This window comes from Anabrus simplex, chromosome 8 (genome assembly GCF_040414725.1).
Source record: "Anabrus simplex isolate iqAnaSimp1 chromosome 8, ASM4041472v1, whole genome shotgun sequence".
NCBI classification, from domain to species: Eukaryota; Metazoa; Arthropoda; class Insecta; order Orthoptera; family Tettigoniidae; genus Anabrus; species Anabrus simplex.
This window is the reverse complement of record NC_090272.1, coordinates 107,996,542-108,024,112: the sequence shown is the minus strand read 5'-3', so window position 1 is coordinate 108,024,112 and position 27,571 is coordinate 107,996,542. Positions and strand designations below refer to the sequence as shown.

Sequence of the window (27,571 nt, the reverse complement as noted above, 5' to 3'; positions counted from 1 at the left end):
GAAAAGGGCCATCTTCTCAGTGCTACTTCGTTATACTTCTCGCCGCACTGGGCGTGTAACCTCATCACAGAGGCCTGCATGAATACATGTTTTTGAGGAAAAAGTTCTGGTAGTCTGATAAATGTTACTTATGCAATAAATGTGGTCAAGAATAAAGTTTATGATCTTGGACGTCATGTATTATTTTTCTGTACGATGAAAGATAACGGAGACATAAACGAATCAACTATTTAATGCGTTTAGATGATAATAATAATAATAATAATAATGTCACTTGCTTTACGTCACACTAGTCACTTTTATGGTTTTCGGAGATGCCAAGGTGCCGGAATTTAGTCCCGCAAGAGTTCTTTTACGTGCCAGGAAATCTATCGACATGAGGCTGGCGTGTCTGAGCATCTTCAAATACCACCGGACTGAGCCAGGATCGAACGTGTCAAGTTGGATTCAGAAGGCCAGCGCCTCAACCGTCTGTGACACTCAGCCCGGCTTAGATGATTTTAGCTATAAGAAACCGCTGAACGTAATTCGATTAGATCCGGCACTTGAATTAAGGTAAATATGCTGTAGTCATTTCATTAGTGCAAATTAGGTGTTGTTTAGGGGAAGATCAGAGAATGGAATGTAGGATATTTTTGTTAAAATTAATATTAGGAAAAAACTGTCCTAAAGAGGTAGAAAATAAGACTTTTTGTTACCTATGGAATGGCATCATTGTAGAGTTCTTTTATTTTTGGTACCTTACTAATTTCATTCATACTGGTTATTGTTCCTGTACACTTTTAAGTTTGGCACTAAACCAGGAGAAAGTAAACCCATTCCGGCCCCGCGGTGTAAGGGGCAACGCGTCCGACTGTTACCCGGCGGCCCCGGGTTCGATTCCCGGCCGGGACATGGGTTATTAATTGTAACTGATTAACATTCCTGGCCTGGGGATTGGGTGTTTGTGTCCTTAACGTTCTTTGCCACACATTCAACACTCTACACTTCGGCAATTCCACTTACACGCAGGTTCCTCTCAAATGGTGGCAGTAGTGGCAAAAGATTTTCATAGGTCGACGCCACGAACAAATATCATTATTTTAAAAAAACCACCCACATGCACGGACATCACAATTCCACCCCACACTACAGCCAGTCTACGCACGCCTCCTAGCAGCTAAGAAGTACGTTTACAAGAAAATCCTACTATAGTAATTGTTATTATTGTATAAGCCGGGCTAAGCGAGTCAGACGGTTGAGGCGCTGGCCTTCTGACCCCAACTTGGCAGGTTCGATCTCGGCTCAGTCCGGTGGTATATGAAAGTGCTCAAATACGTCAGCCTCGTGTTGGTAGATTTACTGGCACATCAAGGAACTCTAGCGGGACAAAATTTCGGCACCTCGGCGTTCCCGAAAACCGTCAAAAGTAGTTAGTGGGGCGTAAAAACGTTGTTATTATTATTATTAATAATAATAATATTATAAATCTACTTACCTGTGACGGGTGTCAGTAAGATGGTAACAGCTGTGGAAGGCCCAGCCGGTGACAGCTCATGCTGCTGCTGTGTAGGAGTGGGAGGTTTGCGGCGGAACACTGCTGGTAAGCTAAAAGAAGGTGGAGGTCTCGGAGGACCTCCACCACCTCCAGGTTGAGGAGGGAAGGAGTGCCGCAAGTCTGGCTGGTGCTCTCTACCTCCTGGCCCACCTGAAGTGCTCTTGGCCGAAGAGTTCTTTACCGTGGCCCACACTTCCTGCTTTACAGTCAGTTTCCCGTCAAAACCAGTCACGTAGAAGGAATACCGGTCACCAATCTGAAACATAAACATCAAACTGTTTTAACAATACATATCGCTGTATAATACTCGTACACAGCGTCAATAACAGCGAGTTGAAAGGAAATAGGTGTCATATTCACATCAGCAACTAAACTTCTATGGCAATGTTATTTACTGCTACTGTAGCGATAGGAATCTACTTCGAATATATTTTTTGAAATTAACAGTAGTTTGAAAATGTAGAGCCAATGTAGGCAATACATATACTGAAAATTATACATTTGCACTTAATTATGGATCCTATCGAGCGATTTCCTTCCAAGTCTTGTCCACCACTCTCCTATACACGTAATTCCCATGCCTCTCGTCCCACACACTTTTTCCGCGTGGACGAGAAAAATAAACTCCTCTGTATTAACGTCGATCGTACGCAAAGTAGCGTCAAAATCAAACTGGCTCGCTGTGCTGTGCGGTGCTAGGCGACGTGATCGTGCAACGCGTCATTCAAATAGGACAGCCACGTTTGAAATAATGTGTTCCGGGAGCGATACAATTAGGTTTATAGTCTAATGTACAAAACAGCGAAATAATGGACCTTATTTTTAATGTTTTATTTAGAACTAAAACAGTCATAGGCCGAAGCATACTGATGCATTATATCACACAAAAAGTGCAAAATCTTAAAGACAGCAAACATATAAACTAATAAAAGGAATGCGCTAAGACACAATATAATACGTTAGATAAGGGGAACATTTTTTGACCTTGCTGGGGATAGGAGAGACCTTAGGTCTTACACATCGCGATATGTGTTACACTTTTTTGCAAGTTGCTTTGCGTCGCACCGACACAGATAGGTCTTACGGCGACGATGGGATAGGAAAGGGTTAGGAATGGGGAGGAATCGGTCGTGGCCTTAATTAAGGTACAGCCCCAGCATTTGCCTGGTGTGAAAATGGGAAACCACGGAAAACCATCTTCTGGGCTGCCGACAGTGGGGTTCGAACCCACTATCTCCCGGATGCAAGCTCACAGCTGTGCGCCCCTAACCGCACGGCCAACTCGCTCGGTATATATGTGTTACACTGCCCGGCGATCGAGTTATGGGCGCCTAGGGAAAGAAGGCAGAGTCGATGCCCATGCAGTTGTAAGGTTTCGTGGGAAAGAATGGAGGGGACAGTTAAAAGATGCCTGAGAAATATTCTGGACAAGACTAACTAGCGAGGAGGCACTCAGAACACTACTGGTGGAAGTAGAAGCCGTCGTTAATTCAAGACCAATAATGCAAGACGGTTCCGAGACACTGACTCCAAATCATTTCCTGCCCTGCCCACCGGCTCCGAACCCATGACCCACATAAATCTGAGGAAGAAGGCCAGACTCAGGGAGAAAACGCAGGACGACTTCCTAAAGCGATGGAGGAATGGGTATCTTCTTGACCTCAGGAGCTACCACGAAGTTCGACTTCCAAACGGACAAAAGAGAGAGTGGCGGGTAGGAGACATCGTGCTGCTTCAGGATGACCTCCAACCTAGACATCTGTGGCAGAAGACGAGAATCACAGAAAGGAGACCAGGCAGAGAAAATAAGGTACGAACCCTCATTCTGCAGATGGCCAACGGGACGAAGATTTGTCGGCCTACACAGCTGGTCTTCCCTCTGGAGATCGACAAAAGTGGGGAGGATGTGGAGAACTGAGAAGATGAGCCTCCATAATTCATTTCTCCATGTATTTCCTTTCTATGTCTTATTTTCTCTTTGTAATGTATATTGTTGATAGTTGACGGTCGGAATAAAAGATGGATACGCTGTAAGACATTGTCATTGCACACGAGCCTTAATACAGTTTATAACATCACGAAACCAAACACCCTGTGTACGGTCACCTTGCATCCACGGTCCCTCTTGTGCTAGGCTTCTTCCTTTCATTCTTCCTATCCAACTCCTAACGCAAGCTTGCACATTTACATGACTGTGATCACAGCCACAAGACCTCCAGATTGACTGTGATCACAGCCACAAGACCTCCAGATTGACTGTGATCACAGCCACAAGACCTCCAGGCTGACTGTGATCACAGCCACAAGACCTCCAGGCTGACTGTGATCACAGCCACAAGACCTCCAGGCTGACTGTGATCACAGCCACAAGACCTCCAGGTTGACTGTGATCACAACCACAAGACCTCCAGATTGACTGTGATCACAGCCACAAGACCTCCAGATTGACTGTGATCACAGCCACAAGACCTCCAGGCTGACTGTGATCACAGCCACAAGACCTCCAGGTTGACTGTGATCACAGCCACAAGACCCCCAGGTTGACTGTGATCACAGCCACAAGACCTCCAGATTGACTGTGATCACAGCCACAAGACCTCCAGATTGACTGTGATCACAGCCACAAGACCTCCAGATTGACTGTGATCACAGCCACAAGACCTCCAGGTTGACTGTGATCACAACCACAAGACCTCCAGATTGACTGTGATCACAGCCACAAGACCTCCAGATTGACTGTGATCACAGCCACAAGACCTCCAGATTGACTGTGATCACAGCCACAAGACCTCCAGATTGACTGTGATCACAGCCACAAGACCTCCAGATTGACTGTGATCACAGCCACAAGACCTCCAGGTTGACTGTGATCACAGCCACAAGACCCCCAGGTTGACTGTGATCACAGCCACAAGACCTCCAGATTGACTGTGATCACAGCCACAAGACCTCCAGGCTGACTGTGATCACAGCCACAAGACCTCCAGGTTGACTGTGATCACAGCCACAAGACCCCCAGGTTGACTGTGATCACAACCACAGGACCTCCAGATTGACTGTGATCACAGCCACAAGACCTCCAGATTGACTGTGATCACAGCCACAAGACCTCCAGGCTGACTGTGATCACAGCCACAAGACCTCCAGGTTGACTGTGATCACAGCCACAAGACCTCCAGATTGACTGTGATCACAACCACAGGACCTCCAGATTGACTGTGATCACAGCCACAAGACCTCCAGGCTGACTTGGATTCTGAACCCCAATGATGCGATTTCTAGTTTCACAAATCCCAGATTCACCGGTCGGATGTCCGACTCGTTGGCTGAATGGTCAGAGTACTGGCCTTCGGTTCAGAGGGTCCCGGGTTCGATTCCCGGTCGTGTCGGGGATTTTAACCTTCATTGGTTAATTTCAATGGCCCGTGGACTGGGTGTTTGTGCTGTCCCCAACATCCCTGCAACTTGCACACCACACACAAGACTATCCTCCACCACAATAACACGCAGTTACCTACACATGGCAGATGCCGCCCACCCCCATCAGAGGGTCTGCCTTACAAGGGCTGCACTCGGCTAGAAATAGCCACACGAAATTATTATTAGCGGTCGGATTTGACCCGCGGTAAGAAACCAGTCCTCTCCATCCTTTGGCGAGTCCTTTTCCTCTTCCAACCCCGACTGTATTAGGTTTGAGTGACCTATAACGTATTTCATTTTCACTCTCGTCGCTGCCCTTCCATAACTTATTCTTCAAAGGATCGCTTGTGGATCTATTAGGGAATGCCCGCTCTCTCAATTGCCTACAGGATTCCATAACGATGTAGACCAGTTGTTATACTGTAGAGCACGTTCAAAGAGATTCTTTCACTTCCTATTGATGTTCCGGATATCATGATTATTCACCTATAAAACATAAAGGTTTAGCGTTCGTTAAGGCTTCAGTGGTAAGCATTTATTCAACATCTTAACGTGATAAACATCCTGGAAAAATCAAATAACATACATGCATTCTGTGAGAGAAATACTGAGAAAGAAAAAGCCGAATGCTTTCGTAATTTCATCATTACCTACTGAGGGGAAAATAACAGCAAGCAACAAAACTATCAGAGAATGGCTCAGAAACGAGGAGTTCAAAAAACAGTGCTTCCTTCCTAAAATAGCGCCCTCAAGGTTTGCAGAAAAGGTAGGCCTTACAACGTCGGAGTGGACTGAAAGCATCAAAATGATGGCAGACGTGGTTCCAGCAAGAAACATGTGTGGTAGAAGCCAAAACTTCGGAACATGTTCTCGACTCCTGTTCATTCGGTTCATTGCGTAGGAATATTCTCCATCACAAAATTAGCGGCCTTACTGAAAGCCTTTCGTAATAACGCGTGGCAGTTACACTAAGAAGTGAATTGCTTAGCTGTGGTAGTACAAAAAGAGTAGATACTCTAGTCATAGATAAACAGAGATCGTTCAGTAATATTAGACCCAACAGTACGGTCAGAATCAAGCGAACATCAGCCACGCGATGTGCACTCTGAGAAGCAGACAATTTACGTTCCAGTATCCAATTACATCGTGGAGAAAAACGACGTAAACACCGTCACTTTTATGAATTGTTAGTGAGTGCAAGAGGTACCATACTGGCGATGATGGCTGAGTTATGGAAGAGATTTGCAATGAATGAAAACTATCTTGCTACGATTTCCGAGGCGGCTGCGCGTGGAACTGTGGTTCTTTTTTATGGGACCATTTCTACTCATTACACAGATAACAACATGCTATGTCTTATGGCAATACCGTACCGTACTGTAAGGATATAAGCTTGCATGACGTATTTACTCACTTTAAGATTCATTTTCCTTTATACACAAGTACAGGAAAATGAACACAAGGAAAATTGTTCTGCTGGGCTGCATACCCATACGTGGCTGGGAGGAAAGACCAGTATTACGAAATATAATGGATAGGAAGAGCAATGCCAGATAAGCGACGATATACTGTATATAAATTTCCCGTTTAAACCGAGCGAGCTGGCCGTGCGGTTAGAGATGCGCAGCTGAGAGCTTGCAATCGGAAGATAGAGGGTCGCACCCCACTGTCGGCAGCTCTGAAGGTGGTTTTCTGTGGTTTCCCATTTTCACACCAGGAACTACGGCCATAGCTGCTTCCTCCACACTCCTACCCGTTTCCTATCCCATCGACGCCATAACACGTATCTGTGTCGGTAGGACAGAAAGCTAATTGTAAAAACAAAACAAAAACCCCGTTAAAACTATAATCACCACCACCCTGAAAGGGGAGAATTGTTGACTAAGTGAAGTCGAAAGGGATGAAAGACAGGAGTGGTGTATAGCGTGATAGAGTTCTTCAAAGAGGTTGCCCTTCTCGTCATTCTGGTTGGTTTACCACACCTGAGGATTTACCCAGTGATTTTGGAAATACTTTCCTGGTTAGTGTGGTGACTCATTCTTCATTCGTTGCTCAAAGTTCAAATAAAAAGTCTGCTTTTATCATGTGCTTTTATCATGCTATGAACTCTGCCGATGAGTAGGCCTTCTCCGTGAATGTAACTCTTGTTTCTTACAGTTCTTCTTCCTATAAGAGGAAATTGTTTTTCGCATCATCCAAAGGCAAATTTTTCGTTGTCCCAGTGTTCTTCATAGGACCTTTTCTAATGGGCGCACCGCCCTAGCGTTTTTACAGACCACCCGGCTAACATAACCTGATATGTGCTAGATACATAATATTGATACATATTTTAGTCATTGGCTGCAACAAATTAAACTTAAATACTGTAAAACTGTTTATTTAAACGATAAATCTTCACTACTGCATAATTACATCATTTACATCGGAGTTCACATGTTTAGCTGGACTGTCACGTAGTGACGTACGCGGGCGGTGTCTGAATTGGCATGGAATCGCATGCGAGCACTCGATTCCGCATGATGTCATAAATCCGTATGGTTCACCACAATGTCCACAGCAACCTAAGGGTAGGCCTGAATTACATGATTATGAACTGGCAGTAGAACACCATAAGTTCAAAATACTCTGTTATGTCCTGTTCGTGATAGTGACACTAAAATAGTTCAATTTTGCAGTTAATATTTACCTGTCGAATATTATTGTTAAAGCCCTGAAGAGCTAATGCAGTAAGTCCGAAAATGCCCCTTACCTACTCCTAGGACTTGTAGAGGGTACTGAGTAGAACATGTTTTCAATAGAAACCCGTGTCCCGAAATGTACATTTTCCGTGTATCATTCACAGTCGCTCAAAATAAGAATGAGCGCATGGTACTGTACAAGTTCCAAGTCGAAGGTGCATTATATTTTGATAATAATTACAACTACGTATGATAAAATACTAAATATGAAGAACGTACAATAACTACTGCTCATTCTCCTTTTGGAGTGACTATACAACAACTTCAAACCAACTCTTTAAACCCTCGAATTCTTCTGAAAGAAGGAGCGGAAAAATAGAATATGATTCGTAGTTATATTGTTTCCATCGAAGTTGGTGATCGTCACATCGATGCGCTGATGTGGTGGACCAGGATGTTACCAAGCATTTGAAGAAGAGTGTGTTTTTACGTAGAAAAAACAGTGTGACAAAATGAATAAGTTAATTTACTTTCCCCTTTACACTGAACACTGTTACCAAGTTATGAATGGTGGTTTGTTGGAAAAGTGACCCACTGAGTCACAGCTCATTAAATTAACATCACCCCTTCACCCAACAGAAGCGGAAAATATCAACGTTTGAAATGGTTGCTCCTGTAGCACGAAAACAGTACGTTCACGGACATGGGTTCTTATTCTTATTCTCCTTATTCTTAATCTGTTTACCCTCCAGGGTCGGTTTTTCCCTTGGACCCAGCGAGGGATCCCACCTTTACCGCCTCAAGGGCAGTGTACTGGAGCTTCAGACATTGGGTCGGGCATACAACTGGGGAGAATTACCAGTACCAGTACCTCGCCCAGGCAAGGAAGAGGGAAGGAAACGGCCGTGGTCTTAAATTAGATACCATCCCAGCATTTGCCTGGAGAAGTGGGAAACCACGGAAAAACCACTTCCACGATGGCTGAGGTGGGAATCGAACTCGCCTCTACTCAGTTGACCCCCCGAGGCTGAGTGGACCCCGTTCCAGCCCTCGTACCACTTTTCAAATTTCGTGGCAGAGCCGGGAATAGAACCTGGACCTCCGGGGGTGGCAGCTAACCACTACACCACAGAGGCGGACCACGGATATGGGTTGCTATTCAAAATATTGTATACTCAGTTCTCTACAAGTTCTAGGAATTTGTAATGTTATGGGAATTTCCTAATACCTTGCACTACACATACAAATAGACGTCGTGTGGCACTTACAATGCCATCACCAACATTGTAGATTTTCATCCTGGATGCGTAAGAGGTCAAAAGTTTTAATATATCTACGATTCGGAAGGTTACATACACTTCTCTCGAATTTATATTTGAGGAAAAACAACGGTTACACAACGATAGCGAATTCTAATAACAAAGTCTTAAGGGACTGAGTAGAACATGTCTTTAAACCGTGAGGGGTCACATCAAAATAGTTACGTGATGGGTCGCGCACGGTCCATTTGAAGGGGGAGTAAAAAATACCAGTTTTTTGTGGCAAAATGCATGGTACTTTTAAAGAAAAACGTGTCAAAGAAACAAGATACCAGTTTTTAGTGCAAAACAGATATACCGGGTGGTTCACCAGCCTCTTATTTTTTTCCGGAGGTAGGTAAGTAACTTACGCGTGTATCGTATGTATGCATGTTCAATCCGTCAGCGATTCCGCTGGTGGGATCCTCAACAACTCTGCCATCAGCTGTCATAGATGGCCTAGGCATCACTGAAGAGGCGTACTAGGGAAATGAGGAGTAAGGTAGTTTCCCGTTGCTTTCCTCACCGAGCCAGAGTTGCTATTACATATCAGTCTGCCAAGCCCACTGAAATGCATACACCAACTAACCCTATGAGCAACATTTTCACACCATTCATAGCAGGGATCTGGTGCATAAGGATTGGCATTACTAGCATCACTCATACCTCAGTCACTTTCATATTGTCAAAGCCAAGGATAAGACAGAGACAGGTCTATGATAGTAACAAATTTAATACAGCCCATACCAGAAGACATAGTGCACTGTAAACACTAGGTCCTGCCAGCAAAGGCATGCGTGTATCGTAGTCAACCGAAAAACATTAGTACCTGCTTCGGTATGGCCTTGTGCAACTATACCGTTTATATAATGCTCGCAAATATGGTAAAAATCATTACTGGAAATGTTACTTCTATTACTTGAAATATAATGAATGTGTAAAACGATCTCAGCTGCGATTGGACGTTTGGGCAGGAAGTGTCTATAAGGACTAAAACATGCTAGCTATGCTCTATGGCTCGCCACAGTTAAGGTGGTTAAATCACCCATTACTACTGTTGCAGCAGTCAAGCTGTCTGGTAGTAGGTTCGATTCATAGTCTGGTACACTATTTTTTTAATTACTAATTTTTACAGTGACTGTAATGTTGCCACATATCATCCCGTTCCAAAGAGTGAATGTTTATTTAGTCCTGAAGAAGACCGTTTTCCGATGTTACGTAGTCAGGTTGGACTATGACACGATGTTAGTCTGTTGTGCAAGTGTCCGAGTACTAATATGAGGATTATTATGGAATGTACACTTCCAAGTGTCTCAGTTGACCACAATATTCGTTCAAGGTTTCGGAATGTATTGGTAATTGGCAGTCTTCTGTCAGCAAAGCGCTCGTTATAGAGGGATTGTGACTGGACTTCGTTCTGCCTTGTTTCCCCATAAATGAGCAACATATCAACGTACTCGTCACTGGAATGCATCGTGAGTGAATGAATACAGGCTGTGATGTGACCTTGTAAGTGTGCATAAACATTGTCTGTCCGTTATAATGGGGCACGATCTGCCTATCAAAAAAAATGCATAAGGTTGAAATCGAACCACTACATTGCCGGTATTCAGATACCTCGTGTAACCAGACCTTAACCAACTCAACCACAAAAGCAAAATGCAACGCTCGCTAAAGTATGGCCGTTCCACATCGAAAGTTAATATGCGTGTCAAAGTCTTCAATAATGGTTTGCAGTGTTAATTTAACACCTTACCATTACGCAGCACGAGGTATACATATAAATTTGATCGTACATTCTCTATAAATTAACAATAATTCAACGTACTCTTCATAGGAATACAAAGTGAGAAAATGAACAAGTGCTGTGATGTGACCTGGTTGGTGTGGATTATTATTTGTGTGCGTTGGACTCGGGAGGTTGTGGATTTGAATCCTACGCTGGCCGATCCGAAAATGGTTTTCCTCGGTTTCCCATTTTCATTTTCACCACCATGCAAATGCCGGGACGGTACCTTAATAAAATACCAAGGTCGATTTCGTTCCCAATCTTTCCCCCATCCATCCCATTTCGATAACGGACGCTGACACCTCATGTGAGCGGATATGGGACGTTCACTCCGCGAGAGTTCACCGGTTTCTACGCGCTTACAAATGAAGGCTTCAACAGTTTTAAATAGCAAAACACTATCGCTCATTTCAAAAAGTAATTTCCCAGAAGGAAACAATAATTTAATTTCATCGACAGCAAATATTAAAAACATTCACCCCTTTTAGGCATTTTTAGTCTTGAAATTACCAGCGTTTCACTTCAGTGTAGCAGTGGGCTCAGCAGTGGGATTGACACACCTTTCCTAGATGCTGGCGTCTACTGTGCCACTGAAACACCACTGCAAGCCTCCTATTTAGGACGTTAACATCCATCCATATAGAAAGTTTGGGCTGGGAAGACTTGGGAGGAAGGAGACGAGCTGCTCGACTAAGTGGTTTGTTCTGAGCTGTCAGTAGAGAGATGGCGTGGAATGACATTAGTATACGAATGAGTGGTGTCTTTAAAAGTAGGAAGACCGGGCGAGTTGGCCGTGCGCGTAGAGGCGCGCGGCTGTGAGCTTGCATCCGGGAGATAGTAGGTTCGAATCCCACTATCGGCAGCCCTGAAGATGGTTTTCCGTGGTGTCCCATTTTCACACCAGGCAAATGCTGGGGCTGTACCTTAATTAAGGCCACGGCTGCTTCCTTCCAACTCCAAGGCCTTCCCTATCCCATCGTCGCCATAAGACCTATCTGTGTCGGTGCGACGTAAAGCCCATAGCAAAAAAAAAAAAAAGTAGGAAGGATCACAATATGAAGATAAATTTGGAATTTAAGAGGAAAAATTGGGGCAAATATTCGTTTATAGGAACGGGGGTTAGGGATTGGAATAACTTACCTAGGGATATGTTCAACAGATTTCCAATTTCTTTGAAATCATTTAAGAAAAGGCTAGCGAGACAACAGATAGGGAATCTGCCAGCTGGGCGGCTGCCCTCAATGCAGATCAGTAGTGATTGATGTATTCTCTCAATTCCACATGACAAGGGCGTGAATTTCTGACATAAAAAGGTGCAATTTTCACGTATAACTTCAGTTCAATTTTACTTATATCCAACAAGGGGTACGACTGGTAACATGCTAACTTTGCGTTCGTTTTTGACTAGCCACCAATGAATTCAGGCACCATCTGTCGTTAGCATTCAGTAGCCTACAGGTATTCACACGTGTATACTGCATTTACCGTGCTCACACATGTTCGGAAGACTTAATACATATGTCATTTCTTATTAAATTACCTCCGTGTTGTCCTAATTTCTTCAGTTTGATAAATGTCAAGCAATCTGGTACGCCAGCCACAGTTTCCGACGTACACTTATCTACACATCTTTCATACTTCCTATATTCAGGAGCTAGGTCTGTGCTCAGTATGACAAATCAGTCCGCCAATAACCATCCAGCTGTTAATTCACCATGGACTCGAAACGATAGAACACAGCTGGTACTGTTTTACTTATCAAAGGTACGTGCTTACACATGGAACGTTCATTGCTAATGCTTATAATTACAGAGTGCAGCATTAGATATGTAGCTCGAGCAACTAATTCCTACATCAACCAGCACAATAACGTCAGCCAAATCTATATACAGTTTAAGTCCCTGGTTGGTGTCTGCCAATTTTTGTGCAGGCTAATCTCGAGAAGAACATATCGAGGACAGTTTGAGTGTATGAAATATGAATCCATTATTGTAGACAAATGAGGCAATCCACTTAATCAACACAATATCAAATTAGTACTTGAATTTATTTTAATCATGGTACTAGTTTCGGCTTATTGATATTAGGCCATCGTCAGCCATAAGATCTTAAAACACTTAAAAATCTAATTGATTATGTTAAATTAGATCTTAGCTGATCAACCTATTCTATCTTAATTTTTCACCAATTGCTTGTAATTTTATACATGTTCAACAAATTGTTTATAGATCGTTAAGACATTTGTTTATAGATCTTCAAGACAGTGATTTATATTTACTGAAGTATACCAACAGATCATAAGAATTTTCAAGTGTTGTGTTATATCCTCAAGGCAGTGACTTATTGTAGTGGACGCTGAATATTAGATCAGAACTATTTTCAAGTATTATGCTATCTGCTTTTATTACATGCATGTACAATTAGTTTTGTTTTTAGTGTTTTAAGATCTTATGGCTGATTATGACCTAATATCAATAGGCCTAAACTAGTACCATGATTTAAATTGAAGTACTAATTTTATATTGTATTTGTCTACAATAATAATATTGTCATCAATAAAGAACATGAAAATTATAAAGTAATATATTAATCTATAACAAAATGCTTCTTTTTTTTTCGAGTTGCTTTACGTCGCACCGACACATACATCTTATGGCGACGGTGGGACAGGAAAGGGTTAGGAGTGGGAAGGAAGCGGCCGTGGCCTTAATTAAGGTACAGCCCCAGCATTTGCCTGGTGTGAAAATGGGAAACCACGGAAAACCATTTTCAGGGCTGCCGACAGTGGGGTTCGAACCTACTATCTCCCGAATACTGGACAATGACCGCACTTAAGCGACTGCAGCTATCGAGCTCGGTTATAACAAAATTAAGCCGATTAGTGGCAATTTTAGTGAAAGCCATTAAATAACATATGATCATCCAAAAGCTTCTTTTTTTTAGTGTTTACGCTGCCTAAATCGTCGACGACAGATCCCAGGTATGTCGGGAAGATATGTTGAGTATTAATAGCTCCACAAAAATGTTCAGGTCAGTAGGTAAACGCCATCTGCAAAAGAAAACTATTTTATTCTCCTCAACTATACAGAATATATGTCTATCCCTTAGCTGAGTAGCACAGGAGGTAGAGTGCTGCCTTCTAAACTAATGTTGGCAGGTTCGATACCTGCTCAGTCCGATAGTATTTGAACGTGCTCAAATACGTCAGCTTTGTCTCGGTAGTTTACCAGCATATTAAATATATCTTGCGGGTCAAAATTCTGGCACCCTGACTTCTCCAAAATCCATACAAGTAGTTAGTAGCCACGTTGTGTCCTGATCCCGAGCTGGTCCAACTCTTTTCAAGCATACCCCCAATGGATGTGAGCTGCATGTACCATTTTAACCACATACCAGCCCTCCTGGCATTCTTAAATTTCTGGCAGTACCAGGAATCGTATTTGGACCTCCGAGGACGGCAGCTAACAGTACTAACCGGACAGTAAGATAATGAATTCATATTAAGCATCTAAAATCTTCATTTGACAGCAATACTATAGTTGCTGAGCAATAAACACTAAATTTAAGCAAGCGAAAGGTGTACGACTACTGACCGAGTGAATGAATAGAGTACTATTCTATCTCAGTCATGGTTGGTCATCAACCGGGTGGTCTGGATGAGTGGTCAGCGTCTTTGTTTTCGATTCTCGGTTCGATTCCTCGCCGTATCGAGGTATTTTAATCCTAAATGATCAATTCCCTTGTCTCCATGGGTAGATGTTTATGCTGTCCTCAATATTCCTCCAACTGGCACTGTAGATAATACTGTCGTCCACCACACAAATACACATATACGGTCTATACACCTTCGTCAGAGGGTCTGTCTTACAAGGGCAGCACCAAGCTAATAATAGCCACACGGAATTATCACCAACTGGGGAGAGAATGTTTGCTTAGTGTAACCGTCTATATATCTAAAACACTAGGCTGATTTTCGTGACCACGAATTTGAGAGAACGGTTGAACCGATTGACATCGAAGAGCATCCCGACGAAAGACCTTGGCCTGTACATTTGCAGAGTGTCTTTGAAAGCATTAAAATTTCTCACCGTACATGTTTAAATTATTAAAGAAGATGTAGCATTCTGATTGGCCAAAGCGCTCACCAGTGCCATTTGTTCACCAGTACTTCAAGGTCACCTGAACCATGAGAACACTAGGGCAAAGGCATGCGGTGCGATAGGGGAGGGGAAAGGAGGTAAGCACGCATGTGCAGTCAGGTGTCTCCCTGGCCAGCTGTAATTCGTGGACAGGAATAGCCACTGTTTGCTGCCCTCAAAGTCTAATGAGAGTTCGGTGTCTGGATTAAAATTAAATTCCAAAACACATGATGATATTCGATTAGCACGACTCACTATGAGAGAAAGCTCCAATAGCAAATAGTAATCTATATATATAAAATAACTTGTCCTGACTGACTGACTGACTGACTGACTGATTCATCATCGCAGAGCCAAAACTACTGGACGTAAAGAAATGAAATTTTGGGGATATATTCATATTAAGATGTAGGTGCTCGCTAAGAGAGGATTTTTGGATATTCCTTCGCTAAGGGGGTGAAAAGAGGGGTGAAATTTAAAAATGAGTGTGTCTATATCTCGAAAGTTTAAAAGTTTACAGATGTAAAAATTGGTATTTAGAATCTTCTTTAAAAATAAGGAAACACGTATTTTTGTGTTTTCAGAAAATCCCAATAGGAGGGGTGAAAAGGGGTGAAAATGAGGAAAATGGGTTGAATGCCCTTAATCAGGATACCAGTACTTATATCTCAGAAACTGAAGATATTACAGACCTGAAAATGGGTAATTTTGATCTCTTTTAAAAATAAAGAAACACGTATTTTTTTGTTTTTGGAAAATCCAATTAATGGGGGGGTGAAAAGGGGGTGAATTTTTAAAATGAGTGAATTTATATCTCCAAACTTTTAAAGTTTGCAGATGTAAAAATTGGTATTTAGAATCTTCATTAAACATAAAGAAACAAGTATTTTTTTTTGTTTTCGGAAAATCGCAATAGGAGGGGTGAAAAGGGGTGAAAAAGGGGTTGTATGCCTTTGATGAGGCTACTTATATTTCAGAAATTGAGGATATTACAGACCTGAAAATTGGTGTTTGGGATCTCCTTTAAAAATAAAGAAACACGTATTTTTTTGTTTTTGGAAAATCCAGTTAATGGGGGGGTGAAAAGGGGGTGATTTTTTAAAATGAGTGTATCTATATCTCAAAACTGTTACAGTTTATAGATGTAAAAATTGGTATTTAGAATCTCCTTTAAAAATAAAGAAACAGGTATTCTTTTGTTTTCGGAAAATCCCAATAGGAAGGGTGTAAAAGGGTGAATAATGGGTTGAATGCCTTTAATGAGGCTACTTATATTTCAGAACCTGAAGATATTACAGACCTGAAAATTGGTATTTGGGATCTACTTTAAATATAAAGAAACACGTATTTTTTCGTTTTTGGAAAATCCAAATATTGAGGGGTGAAAAGGGGGGTGAATTTTTTAAAATGAATGTGTCCACATCTTAAAACTTTAAAATTTACATATGTAAAAATTGGTAGTTAGAATCTCCTCTAAAAATAAAAGAACACGTATTTTTTTGTTTCCTGTAAATCCCAATAGGAGGGGTGTAAAAGGGTGAAAAATGGGTTGAATGCCTTTAATGAGGATACATATATCTCAGAAACGGAAGATATTACAGAACTGAAAATTTGTATATGGGATCTCCTTTAAAAATAAAGAAACACGTATTTTTTTAGTTTTTGGAAAATCCTATTAATGGCGGTTAAACAGAAGTGACAAATTGGGGTGAATTTTTGAAAGATTATCTTGGAAACGTAAAATGTTACAGACGTAAAAAGTGGGTGTTTGGAATCTCCTGTAAATGTAAAGAAACATAGGTGATTTGTTTTTGGAAACTCCATTTAAGGGGAACCCAAAAAGGGTGAAATTTTAAAATGAGAATTTTTACAGTATATCTAAAAAAACGTTACAGAAGTGAAAAATGGTATTTTTATCTCTATTAAACCTAAAGAAACGTGTATTTTTAATTTTCGGAAATACCACTTGGGTGGAAGGGGGGGGGTGAAAGTGACTGAACATGGTGTTGAATTATTTTAATTAGGCTACTGATATCTTAAAAATGAAGATGTTACAGACGTGAAATTTGGTATTTGCAATCTGCTTTAAAAGTAAAGAAACACGTATTCTCGGAAAATCCAATGAAGCGGGGGGAGGGGGGTGAAAGAATTGAAAAATTAATTGACTTTAATTGTATGAGAATATATACATCTAATAAAAACTAAAGTTGTTACAGACGTGAAAATTCGTATTTGGATCTCCTTTAAAAACGAAGAAAAACGCGTTTTGGGGGGAAACCATCTTGGGGGGCGGGAGTGTAAAGGAGTTGAATTCCTTTCATGTGGACACATAAATCAAAAAGTGAAGAAGTTAGAGTCGTGATAATTGGTATTTAGAAGATCCTTCACTATTAAAGAAACAAGTATTTTTTGCGGGAATATTCACTTAGGGGGGGGGGGGAAGTAGTTTGAAATGAAGTGACAAAAGTAAATTATATTTATGGGGATACTTATATCTCAAAACTGAAGGTAATAGACATGAACATTGGTGTTTGGAATCTCCCTTAAACATAAAGAAACACGCGTTCTTTTAATTTGGGGGGGGGGGGGCAGTAAAAAACTAACGGCGGTGGGGTGTAAAAGGAGGTGAGACCAATTGATTTTACTGTTCTCAATGTACTTATAAGGATCCTCCGTTGCTCAGGCGGCAGCGCGCCGGCCTCTCACAGCTGGGTTCCGTGGTTCAAATCCCGGTCACTCCATGTGACATTCGTGCTGGACAAAACAGAGGCGGGACAGGTTTTTCTCCGGATACTCCGGTTTTCCCTGTCATCATTCATCCCAGCAACACATAATAGTAATAATAATAATAATAAGAAGAAGAATAACATTAATAATAATAATAATAATAATAATAATAATATTCCGGACCGTCGTCAAATGTGCGGACCGCGCTGGAAACGGCTCCTGGACGCGTAATGACGGCGGGACAGGTTTTTCTCCGGATACTCCGGTTTTCCCTGTCATCATTCATCCCAGCAACACATAATAGTAATAATAATAAGAAGAAGAAGAATAACATTAATAATAATAATAATAATAATAATAATAATAATAATAATAATAATAATAATAATAATGTTCCGGACCGTCGTCAAATGTGCGGACCGCGCTGGAAACGGCTCCTGGACGCGTAATGACTAAGAATGCAGTCCGGCCGCGGGTTCAGTGCCGCCAAGGCACCCAATATGACACCACGCCGGATCTCCTGAAGGATTTTATCCAGATTAAAAATGATTATAGGAAAATACGGTCTGGCAAAGATTTACGGACCCAACTGACCGGGAAGAATACCTGAGCCTAGCCCGGGAAGTACGAAATCGATTCCTGGAAAGGAAGATTGAAAAATGGGAGGAAACGTGGCGTAATCTAATAGAAAACGAGTCAGATCGGGAATATTGGTGGATTCTCGCTGAAAACGTATCAGATCGCGAATTTCGGCGGATTATATATCTAAAACAATAAGCATTCAATTACAAATTTCAGTATAATACCGTAGCGAAGCACGGGTACCTTGCTAGTTCATTAATATGTGCGAATCGTGTTCTAAAATATATCATAGGTAACGACATTCCATTCATTCTGGTGGAAAAAAAATCATAGGTTTTGCCTGTTCTGCCAGATGCTTATCGCCAAACAATTATTTATTAATAATTACATAAAATATGCAGGCTAAACTACAAAAATATGGAATTCGCTGATTTTTTGTAAGAAATCAATAACAACGTCTACCTCTCTGTAGATGGTGACGGATCGAATGTTAGTGAACTACCAGCCAGAATTTTAGCACATGATGGTATCGTGATTGATATTTATAGCAAAACGTTCGTTCACTTCTGCGAAATATGTCAGCATTTTCTCTAAAGCTGCCATTCTTAATTCATTTGAAAATCATTGGGATTATAGCCGGTAGTTCGAAACCATACACTAGCGTCAACACATTAATACTGAAGATGAAAGGCAGCTACTTCAATTTCCTATATAATTCTTAAATTCCTTGGAATTAATAGTTTTCCTCCACATATTCTTATTCTAAAAATTGGAGCCATAGTTATGCTCCTTAGAAAGCGGAACGTTTCCGAACGGACCCTAAACGGAACAAATTAGGGCCTAATTCTGAGATGTATGTACCACAATTGTTTAGATTTGGAAATAACAAGTGGAGAGAGAGAGAACAGAGAGCTCTAATCCCTCGAATTGACTTAACAATATCCGATAAAAACACTTCCATTTTCTTTCAAGGATCATCAATTTCCAATTCGCTTGGCATTTTGTATCATGATCAAAAAACTTCTAGGGAAATGAAGGTCTCTATTTACCTCAGCCAGTTTTCAGCGACGGCCAGTTAAATGTTGCAATGTCAAGAGAGCGATATTTTAAAGTTGCAATAGTACCAAAAGGTAACTGTACGAGGAATGCACCAAACAAGTGACTGCGTGGTTTGGGTCACGTAGCTATCAGCTCGCCTTCGGGAGATAAATGGGTTCGAACCCCACTGTCGACAGCCCTGAAGATGATTTCCAATAGTTTGCCATTTTCACACTAGGAAAATGCTGGAGCTGTACCTTAACTAAGGCCACGGTAGCTTCCTTCCCACTTCAAGCCATTTCCTATTCCATCGTCGCCGTAAGACCTACCTGTGTCGGTGCAACATAAGGAAAATTGTACGAAAACGAAGCACAAGGAATGTCTTTCTACCCCATTAGTCGTTATGTCTTGACGGGTTTCAGCTAGTAACTAATAAATGCAGTTAGTTTATGTTTATACTGTAATGCAAAACAAGAGACATGTTCAAACTAACAAAGTGTCACAAGAAATAATTAAACTAGCTATAAATTACTAATACGTATCCAATAAATATTACGGCAATATTACGTATCTTTAATAGACAATCTTATACTTTTGAGATGTTTCCTGCATTTTAACAGTTAAAGTATTTGAAGTTCAGTTACCCCGTCATGTAGCCTATGGCCTTACTAAAGCACATTTTGCATGTATTTTCCCTGTTTTGGGCTTCTTTAGATTTCTTTTCCCATATTCCTCTGATAATTAGTATTATATCATTTTGGTGTTCCTCCTTTTATTCTAGTCTTCTTTAATAATTTAACAAGAGAGTGAAGTTCAGGTTCATTTTCAATTCTACCCATCTCTTTCCCACTTACATATTTTTCTTCTATTCTTCTATACTTCAGCAGGTGAGCCACTTCCATATGTTTATCGCATAAAATGCATTGATTTTCCTTTTCTCTCAGGGATTTATTTTTACATACTCTCATAAACCATCAAATAATCTTTCATTTCCCTTTCAGTTAATATTTCAGTCTTTATTGTCAAATTTTGACTTGTTTTATGAAATAATTCTAGTACTATCCTGCTATTATATTCAGTTCTTACTGTTTCCTTCCTCTATCTTTCGCTCACCACCTTCGTAAACAATCTCCTGACCTATCTGTGTCGGTGCGACGTGATAATTTTATTTCCTAGTAGTGCCCAGCAGTCCTCATTTTAATGACGAAATCTGTACCTCCCGCCTTCAGTTCATTAATCATCTACTTGACTTGCTACAACTAGATCTGGAGATAGGAATGTTTTATTTTATTGGGGCCATTACGGAATAAGAAAGTGCCCCTCCCCCTTCCATCCCGACGATGTAATTTATCTTCCAGATTTATGCATGTTAACTGAGAACAGCAGCAATTTCTACAGAGCTTATTCCGTTACAAATTCGCATTAAGTTGTTTATCTAAACAATTGCAAAATTAAAAAAGAGAGCGACACAGTAAATGGAAGACTAAAAACCAATACTGAATACCATTGTATTATCACCACAAAGTTAGCTCTGTTTGTCTGTTCTTTATGTATAGCGAACTTTTTCATGCTTTGTCTGTGGTCGCAGTCTATTAATACCATTGAGACATTATTACTGACGTTATTAGCACGCTTCATTAAGCTCTTAAAGCACTTTATCTTTTAAAAGTCGAGTAATCCTTTTGCTGAGTTCGAAAGCAGTCCTGTCTTTATAACCGCTCAAAAGAAAAGTGGTTAGAATTATATTTTCATACAAGATGAGCTAGAAGGAAGGAACGAAATACCGAAATAAAAGACTTTTCCTATACTGACTTATTCAATGAACATGAGAAACATAACTGTATGAAATGTCTTGCTTTCGTAATCTGGGCTATACAGGATCTTGCATATGTACTACGGTCGAAGTGACGGTTTTACTCTGCGATGCGTAAGCTGTAGTATGGGAGGCGCACGCAGTTTTTGACCTTGCAAGCAGCCTGCACGTCTTTGACCTCGCAAGCATCAGTCGCCAGTCTGAATCTCAGCTGTTAACATGATGAGACAGATATCATTGCAACACAATATTTTCGTGTGTAAAAATTATAGTTTCATCAGAATGGTCGCGTGAACAGTCATAAATCTCGCTATCAGTGTGCAGGAAACCCTAATGGTGTTTATGAAGTCCCTCATTATGACAGGAAGATTGGTTTTTGGTGTGCTGTTAGTTCAAGACGAATAATTGACTTATATTTTCGAGACGACAGTGAATGCAGAGAGGACCAAGATGACATTTTGGCGTCGTACTTCCATCAGTTAACAGAAGAAGAAAAATCGCGTGGGTGGTTTCAACAGGATTCAGCCTTTCCTCATACAGCAGAAGATTCCCTTCTTACAATCTCGGAAGTGTTTGCAGACAGAGTGATCAGTGCTGGTCTATTTCCCCCTCGTACTTCAAGATCTAACAGTGTGATATTTTTAATTGTGGGGTAAATTGAAGGAAACAGTGTATCGAACAAATCCTCACACACTGGAGGAACTGAAAGAAAGCATTACGAAATGAAATCAGAAACATTAAGGTGGCAGAACTTATTCTCATCAGCCAGAATGTGGTTACCAGACACAATCCTTGTATAACCCAGGAAGGACAACAGCATGTTTAATAAGGTAAGATTTCATATGAGACTGTATACACGCTTAAAGCAGGGCGGCCGCGCGCGACATAAGTTCGGCTGAGGCAGCTGCCGTAGCGCAGAGTACAAACACAGTCCGTTCGGTCTGGGTTTATGAGAGAGACCCGGTATATTTCTCCATAGTTTCCGGTTCTCAGCCAGCCGCAAATCCATCACGAGGGATATCCCAGTTGCTTGTTTAATGGTGTTTGACCCGCGAGGAGGAACACACCCCACGCTCTCTCTTACCGGGGGACAATGAGCTTCTCAACGCTCTCTTCTCATGTCCAACTATATGGCTAACGAACTGGAGAATCCGTCCTTTGCATGTTATCGACAGTGTGGCTTTGATGTTAAGCTTCATCAGAACTCAATAGTACGTCTACCCCTTGGTTCCATTTCCTGATAAGGAGTCGGGTATGAACTGAGATGATAATTTATTGTATTTTTTACGCCCGGATGCCCTTTCTGATGCCCACCTCAGTTGTTGCTCCAGAATATAATTATGCTGTCCAACGTATACGGGGCATTATTTTCCAACGCTAGATTTCAAAGGAGTCTATTGTCTTCAAATCTGCAGCATGAAGAGTTCGCGTTTCTACCATCATCATTCACAAAAGTATAGTCAGACTCGTTGGCTGAATGGGCAGCGTACTGGTCTTCGGTTCAGAGGGTCCCGGGTTCGATTACCGGCCGGGTTGGGGATTTTAACCTTAATTGGTTAATTCCAATGGCTCGGGGGCTGGGTGTGTGTGGCGTATTCAACACCGCATTAGAAATCATCCTAGGTGAATTGATTCACATACATGCAGGTCGCCTAATTAGCCGTCTACTAGAAAATGGACCTGCACCAGGCCTCTCCAGAGGCCATACGCCATTATTATTATTATTATTATTATTATTATTATTATTATTATTATTACTAAAGTATAAGCTGCAACCTTTCTCCTCTCAATCGTGTTGTTCTCTTCAGTTCCTTGAAGTCTTTACATTCCACCGAGCTCGATAGCTGCAGTCGCTTAAGTGCGGCCAGTATCCAGTATTCGGGAGATAGTGGGTTCGAACCCCACTGTCTGCAGCCCTGAAGATGTTTTTCCGTGGTTTCCCATTTTCACACCAGGAAAATGCTGGGGCTGTACCTTAATTAAAGCCACGGCCGTTTCTTTCCCACTCCCAGCCCTTTCCTGTCCCATCGTCGCCATAAGACATATCTGCGTCGGTGCGACGTAAAGCCAATAGCAAAAGAAAAACAAGTCTTTACATTCCATCAAATTTCTCACATCCTCGAAGTATGTCTTCCTTGGTCTTCCTCTTCCTTTCTTTCCCAGTATTTTTCCTTCAAAGGCGTTTACTAGAAAGTCACTGTGTGTCTCTTTTTTTTAAAAATACAAATTTGCTTTACGACGCACCGACACAGATTTGTCTTATGGCGACAATGTGATAGGAAAGGGCTAGAAGTGGGAAGGAAGCGTCCGTGGCCTTAATTAAAGAACAGCCCCAGCATTTGCCTGGTGAGAAAATGAGAAACTACGGAAGACAATCTTCAGGGCTGCCGATAGTGGGATTTAAACCACTATCTTCCGAATGCAAGCTCACAGCTGCGTGACCCTAACCGCGCGGCCAACTTGCTCGCTTCACATCATGTCTCAGGATATGACCTACAAGTTTTAACTTCCTCCTTTCCGTATCCTTTATCTGTCTCCGTTTCTTCCTTTACAGGGGTACTCAACTTATTTTTTTTTTTTTTTTTTTTTTTTTGCAAGTTGCTTTACGTCGCACTGACACAGATAGGTCTTATGGCGACGATGGGACAGGAAGGGGCTGGGAGTTGGGAGGAAGCGGCCGTGGCCTTAATTAAGGTACAGTCCCAGCATTTGCTTGGTGTGAAAATGGGGAAACCATGAAAAACCATCTTCAGGGCTGCCGACAGTGGGGTTCGCTCGACTTAATTTGCGGGCGGGCCGAATGGCAGCTTCCTAAACGTACCGGGGGCCACACTGTCCTCTCCCCTTTCCACGACCTTCACTAACACAAATATATCCAGGTGCCCCCTTCTTCAATCACCAACCAATTAACCAACCAAGCTCTCACACGGCTATTCGGCAACATAAACGATAACCTGAACCACAACACCAAATAAAGTGAGAAAAGCAAACAATAGTCTGTAACTTGGGATAAACTTACCAAATAATGAGAGGCCTGGGCCTTCACTTGAAGTGACAGTGTTGAAATGTCTGGAGACAGATTTGACACAGACACCCTCAAAATGAAATGTAGGTGTTCATCACTGATCCGGGAACGTAATTTTGATTTTATAAACTTCAACTTTTAAAAAAGGTTTGTTCACAAATGTAAGTACTCGCAAACGTGCACAAGAATTTTCTTGCAAATTTTAAGAAAGGCGGTAATTTTTTATTACTAAGCACCCTGTAAAAGTTAATAAGATTTCCTTCCGCGAACTTGTCCTTTAATTGGAAACAACACTGTGGTTCAATTATTTCGATCTGTAGTTGCACAGGTGCATCACCAACATCAACTGAAAATGGATTTTCGAACAAATGAATTTACTCCGCATTCACAGAAAGGTCTTTAAATCTGGTTTCAAACTCATATTCTGACAGATTGGGCTGGAGGGAGGGGCATTGGACGTACCATTGCGAAGTGTTGCCACATTCCTGCATTCCTTTCTCCTTCCCCTCGCTTTCAGCCCACTTGTTCGTTCAGACGCTCAGAAGTGAGAGGTTTGACAACTCCAAGCATAGCCGGCCAGCAGGCTTATCTCCATGGCAACCACAGTAGATCCGCCCACGTTTCCATAGCAAACGTAACCCCGTACTCCCTTCTTCCCACCCAGGCAGGCAGTAGACGGACCTCCCACTCTGAAATGTCAGATCGCATCTTTCAGTATTACGACGATATATGTATCTCCTAACGTATCTCGAATGAAGCAATACAGTTTTCCCGAAAATCTGACTGATAGTATCATTTCCTGTTCCAAAATTTGGATGAAAATATGCCATTAGACTGTAAATACTTAATTGCAATATATGTGCATTAATTTTAAGATATAACGTTATTTCCATGAAATTTTCCAATATTGGCGGCTCTAAATTAATTTAAGTGACCCAGTACGTTGCCTACGTGGTTCGGATCACGTACCTGTGAGCTTGCATTGGGAAAATAATGGGTTCAACCTCCACTGTTGGCAGCCCTGAAGATGATCTTCCGTGGTTATCTTTTTCACACCAGACAAATGCTGGGGCTGTACCTTAATTAATGCCATGGTTGCTTCCTTCCCAGTCCTAGCCTTTTCCTGTCCCATCCTCCCCATATAAGTCTGAGTCAGTGTGACGTGAAACAAATAATGTAGCAATTAAGGTGGTAGAATGAAATGTGCATATGATAATATACATTAATTTGGTATTCCTTCATGAAACATTTTGAAAAATATGTACCCAAAAATGTTTCCGTAATCTGAAATTGTTACGTTCAGTAACTTCCTGACTTAATGGAACTGTCTACTTTACGTCAACAATCCTTAACACAAAGATCGTAAACAGATTTCCGATAACAGAGTGCCAATATGTACAAAATCAAAAAGAATAATTTTGAGAAAATTAGCTTAATTAAAATTTGAATTGATCCCCCTTAAAAGGCCTCAAATACCATCGACACCAGAGGTGATCGAATCAGCTATCCTCGGAACAGAAAATGGCTGTTGCCGGCTAATAAACGAGTCTCCACTGTCTAAATGCAAGGTCAGAGAACAATGTACCGTAAACTTGCTTTAATGGGTGTATTTGCTCAGTATCCACACCCCACCACTACGACGTGGTTCCATCCCCATTACGATCCATTATCTTGTGTTGTCCCACTGATACTACAAGAGGTTCAAACACTAGACCATAGTTCTCGTAACTAATTATCATCTTAATGAACAATATGTAGACCGGTTATAGGTGCCCTACTAAAATGCCTGCCTGCATCATGGTGTTCCACAAACGATCATTTCTGGAACTTCATGTTTGTAAAAATCACATACCCAGTATATGACCGCATAAATGAACAAGTATGTTTCAACATCTTTGTCCAAGATTGACCAAAATATGCTGTAAATCAAGAAAGCGGCTTGCACCAATAATAATAATAATAATAATAATAATAATAATAATAATAATAATAATAATAATAATAATAATAATAATAATAATAGTCCACCTCTGTGGTGTAGTGGTTAGTGTGATTAGCTGCCACGACCGGAGGCCCCGGTTCGATTCCCGGCTCTGCCACGAAATTTGAAAAGTGGAACGAGGGCTGAAACTGGGTCCACTCAGCTTCGGAAGGTCAACTGAGTAGAGGGGGTTTCGATTCCCACCTCAGCCATCCTCGAAGTGGTTTTCCGTGGTCTCCTCCAGGCAAATGCCGAGGTGGTACCTAACGTAAGGCCACGGCCGCTTCCTTCCCCCTCCTTGTCTATCCCTTCCTATCTTCCCCCTCCCCCCAAGGCCTCTATTCATTAGGTGAGGCCGCCTGGACGAGGTACTGGTCCTCTCCATAATTTCATCCCCCGACCCAAAGTCTCACGCCCCAGGGCACTGCCCTTGAGGCGGTAGAGGTGGGATCCCTCGCTGAGTCCGAAGGCAAAACCAACCCTGGAGGGTAAGCAAATTAATAATAATAATAATAATAATAATAATAATAATAATAAAGCCCACCTGGCGGCCAGGATCATTAAGGCGTTGAAGTCTAAATGATCTGACACTGTGGTTAGTCGGTTCCAGTACCGTTGGACGAAAAAATGTTCACCATCAGAATGTTAGCCTGCAAGGGAGGAGAGGTTGTGTTATATAATTTATTATACAATTATTATAATTATATTTTATTATTATTATTATTATTATCGCGTCTAAAGCCGAGGTTCAATCGCGGCAAGCCTACGAGGTTGACGAATAAAGCATCGTACGTCCCTTTCATAAATAACAACAAAGAAGATCATTATTTAATGGGAATCACGTCAGCTTTTTCCAATACAGACCAAGAAAGTAAATGCTGAATTATTTTGACACCTGTGGTATATTAGAAATGCAGCAAACTGCATTTCTTGACAAGGTTTACGGTGGATGGTTGCCGTAAAGACGGAAATATATTCTGCGGCGTTCTGAAATTGCTTTACGCTTCAATCAACCGTTAACGTAGATGCGGTAGCACGATACACGCAAGATGGAATGTGAGTGTGGAAGGGAATAAAAGTACGGTTCAATGATAGAACAAGAGACGCGAAAAGTACAGCATCAAAACTCTAATGACACACTAGCACCTGTCACTTTTAAACGAAGTACCCCCTCGTAGCAGCACCGTTACATTTATTCCTTATAAACGCTCCCCTACAGCTTCCCGATATTTGGCAAAAGGTAACAGACTTTGCGGGTGACTACAATGAAAATGCAATTGTACTTGTTAGTTCATTAAATATTGCCAGTACTTTATTTACATCCCTCGTATAATGCCGCGAACTGAAGCTGTTTGCCTGTTATATCTTAAGCCCAGAGGCTTATGTGTGCCTTTCAAGGGTAACAGTAAAATTCGATGGTGGCACTGTAATGAGGCGTAGAAGGCGGAACAAGAAGTGATGTAGTTTTCCATTGCTTTCCTCGCTGGCCCAGAAAGAGCTATCCCAACACGACTGGCGCGGTAACTACCATCTTTCAAAACATC

At 41.5% G+C, this 27,571-nt stretch overlaps 1 protein-coding gene across 1 annotated transcript in view; it reads right to left on the bottom strand.

Annotated features, from left to right (window-relative positions):
• Positions 1–27,571, bottom strand: part of LOC137501902 (tyrosine kinase receptor Cad96Ca-like) — an 80,109-nt gene that overhangs the window by 27,866 nt on the left and 24,672 nt on the right. Inside the window, exon 3 of the mRNA XM_068229062.1 lies at positions 1,478–1,793. Within this exon, the coding sequence (XP_068085163.1) occupies positions 1,478–1,793 (316 nt within the window). The remainder of the gene's footprint in view (positions 1–1,477; positions 1,794–27,571) is intronic.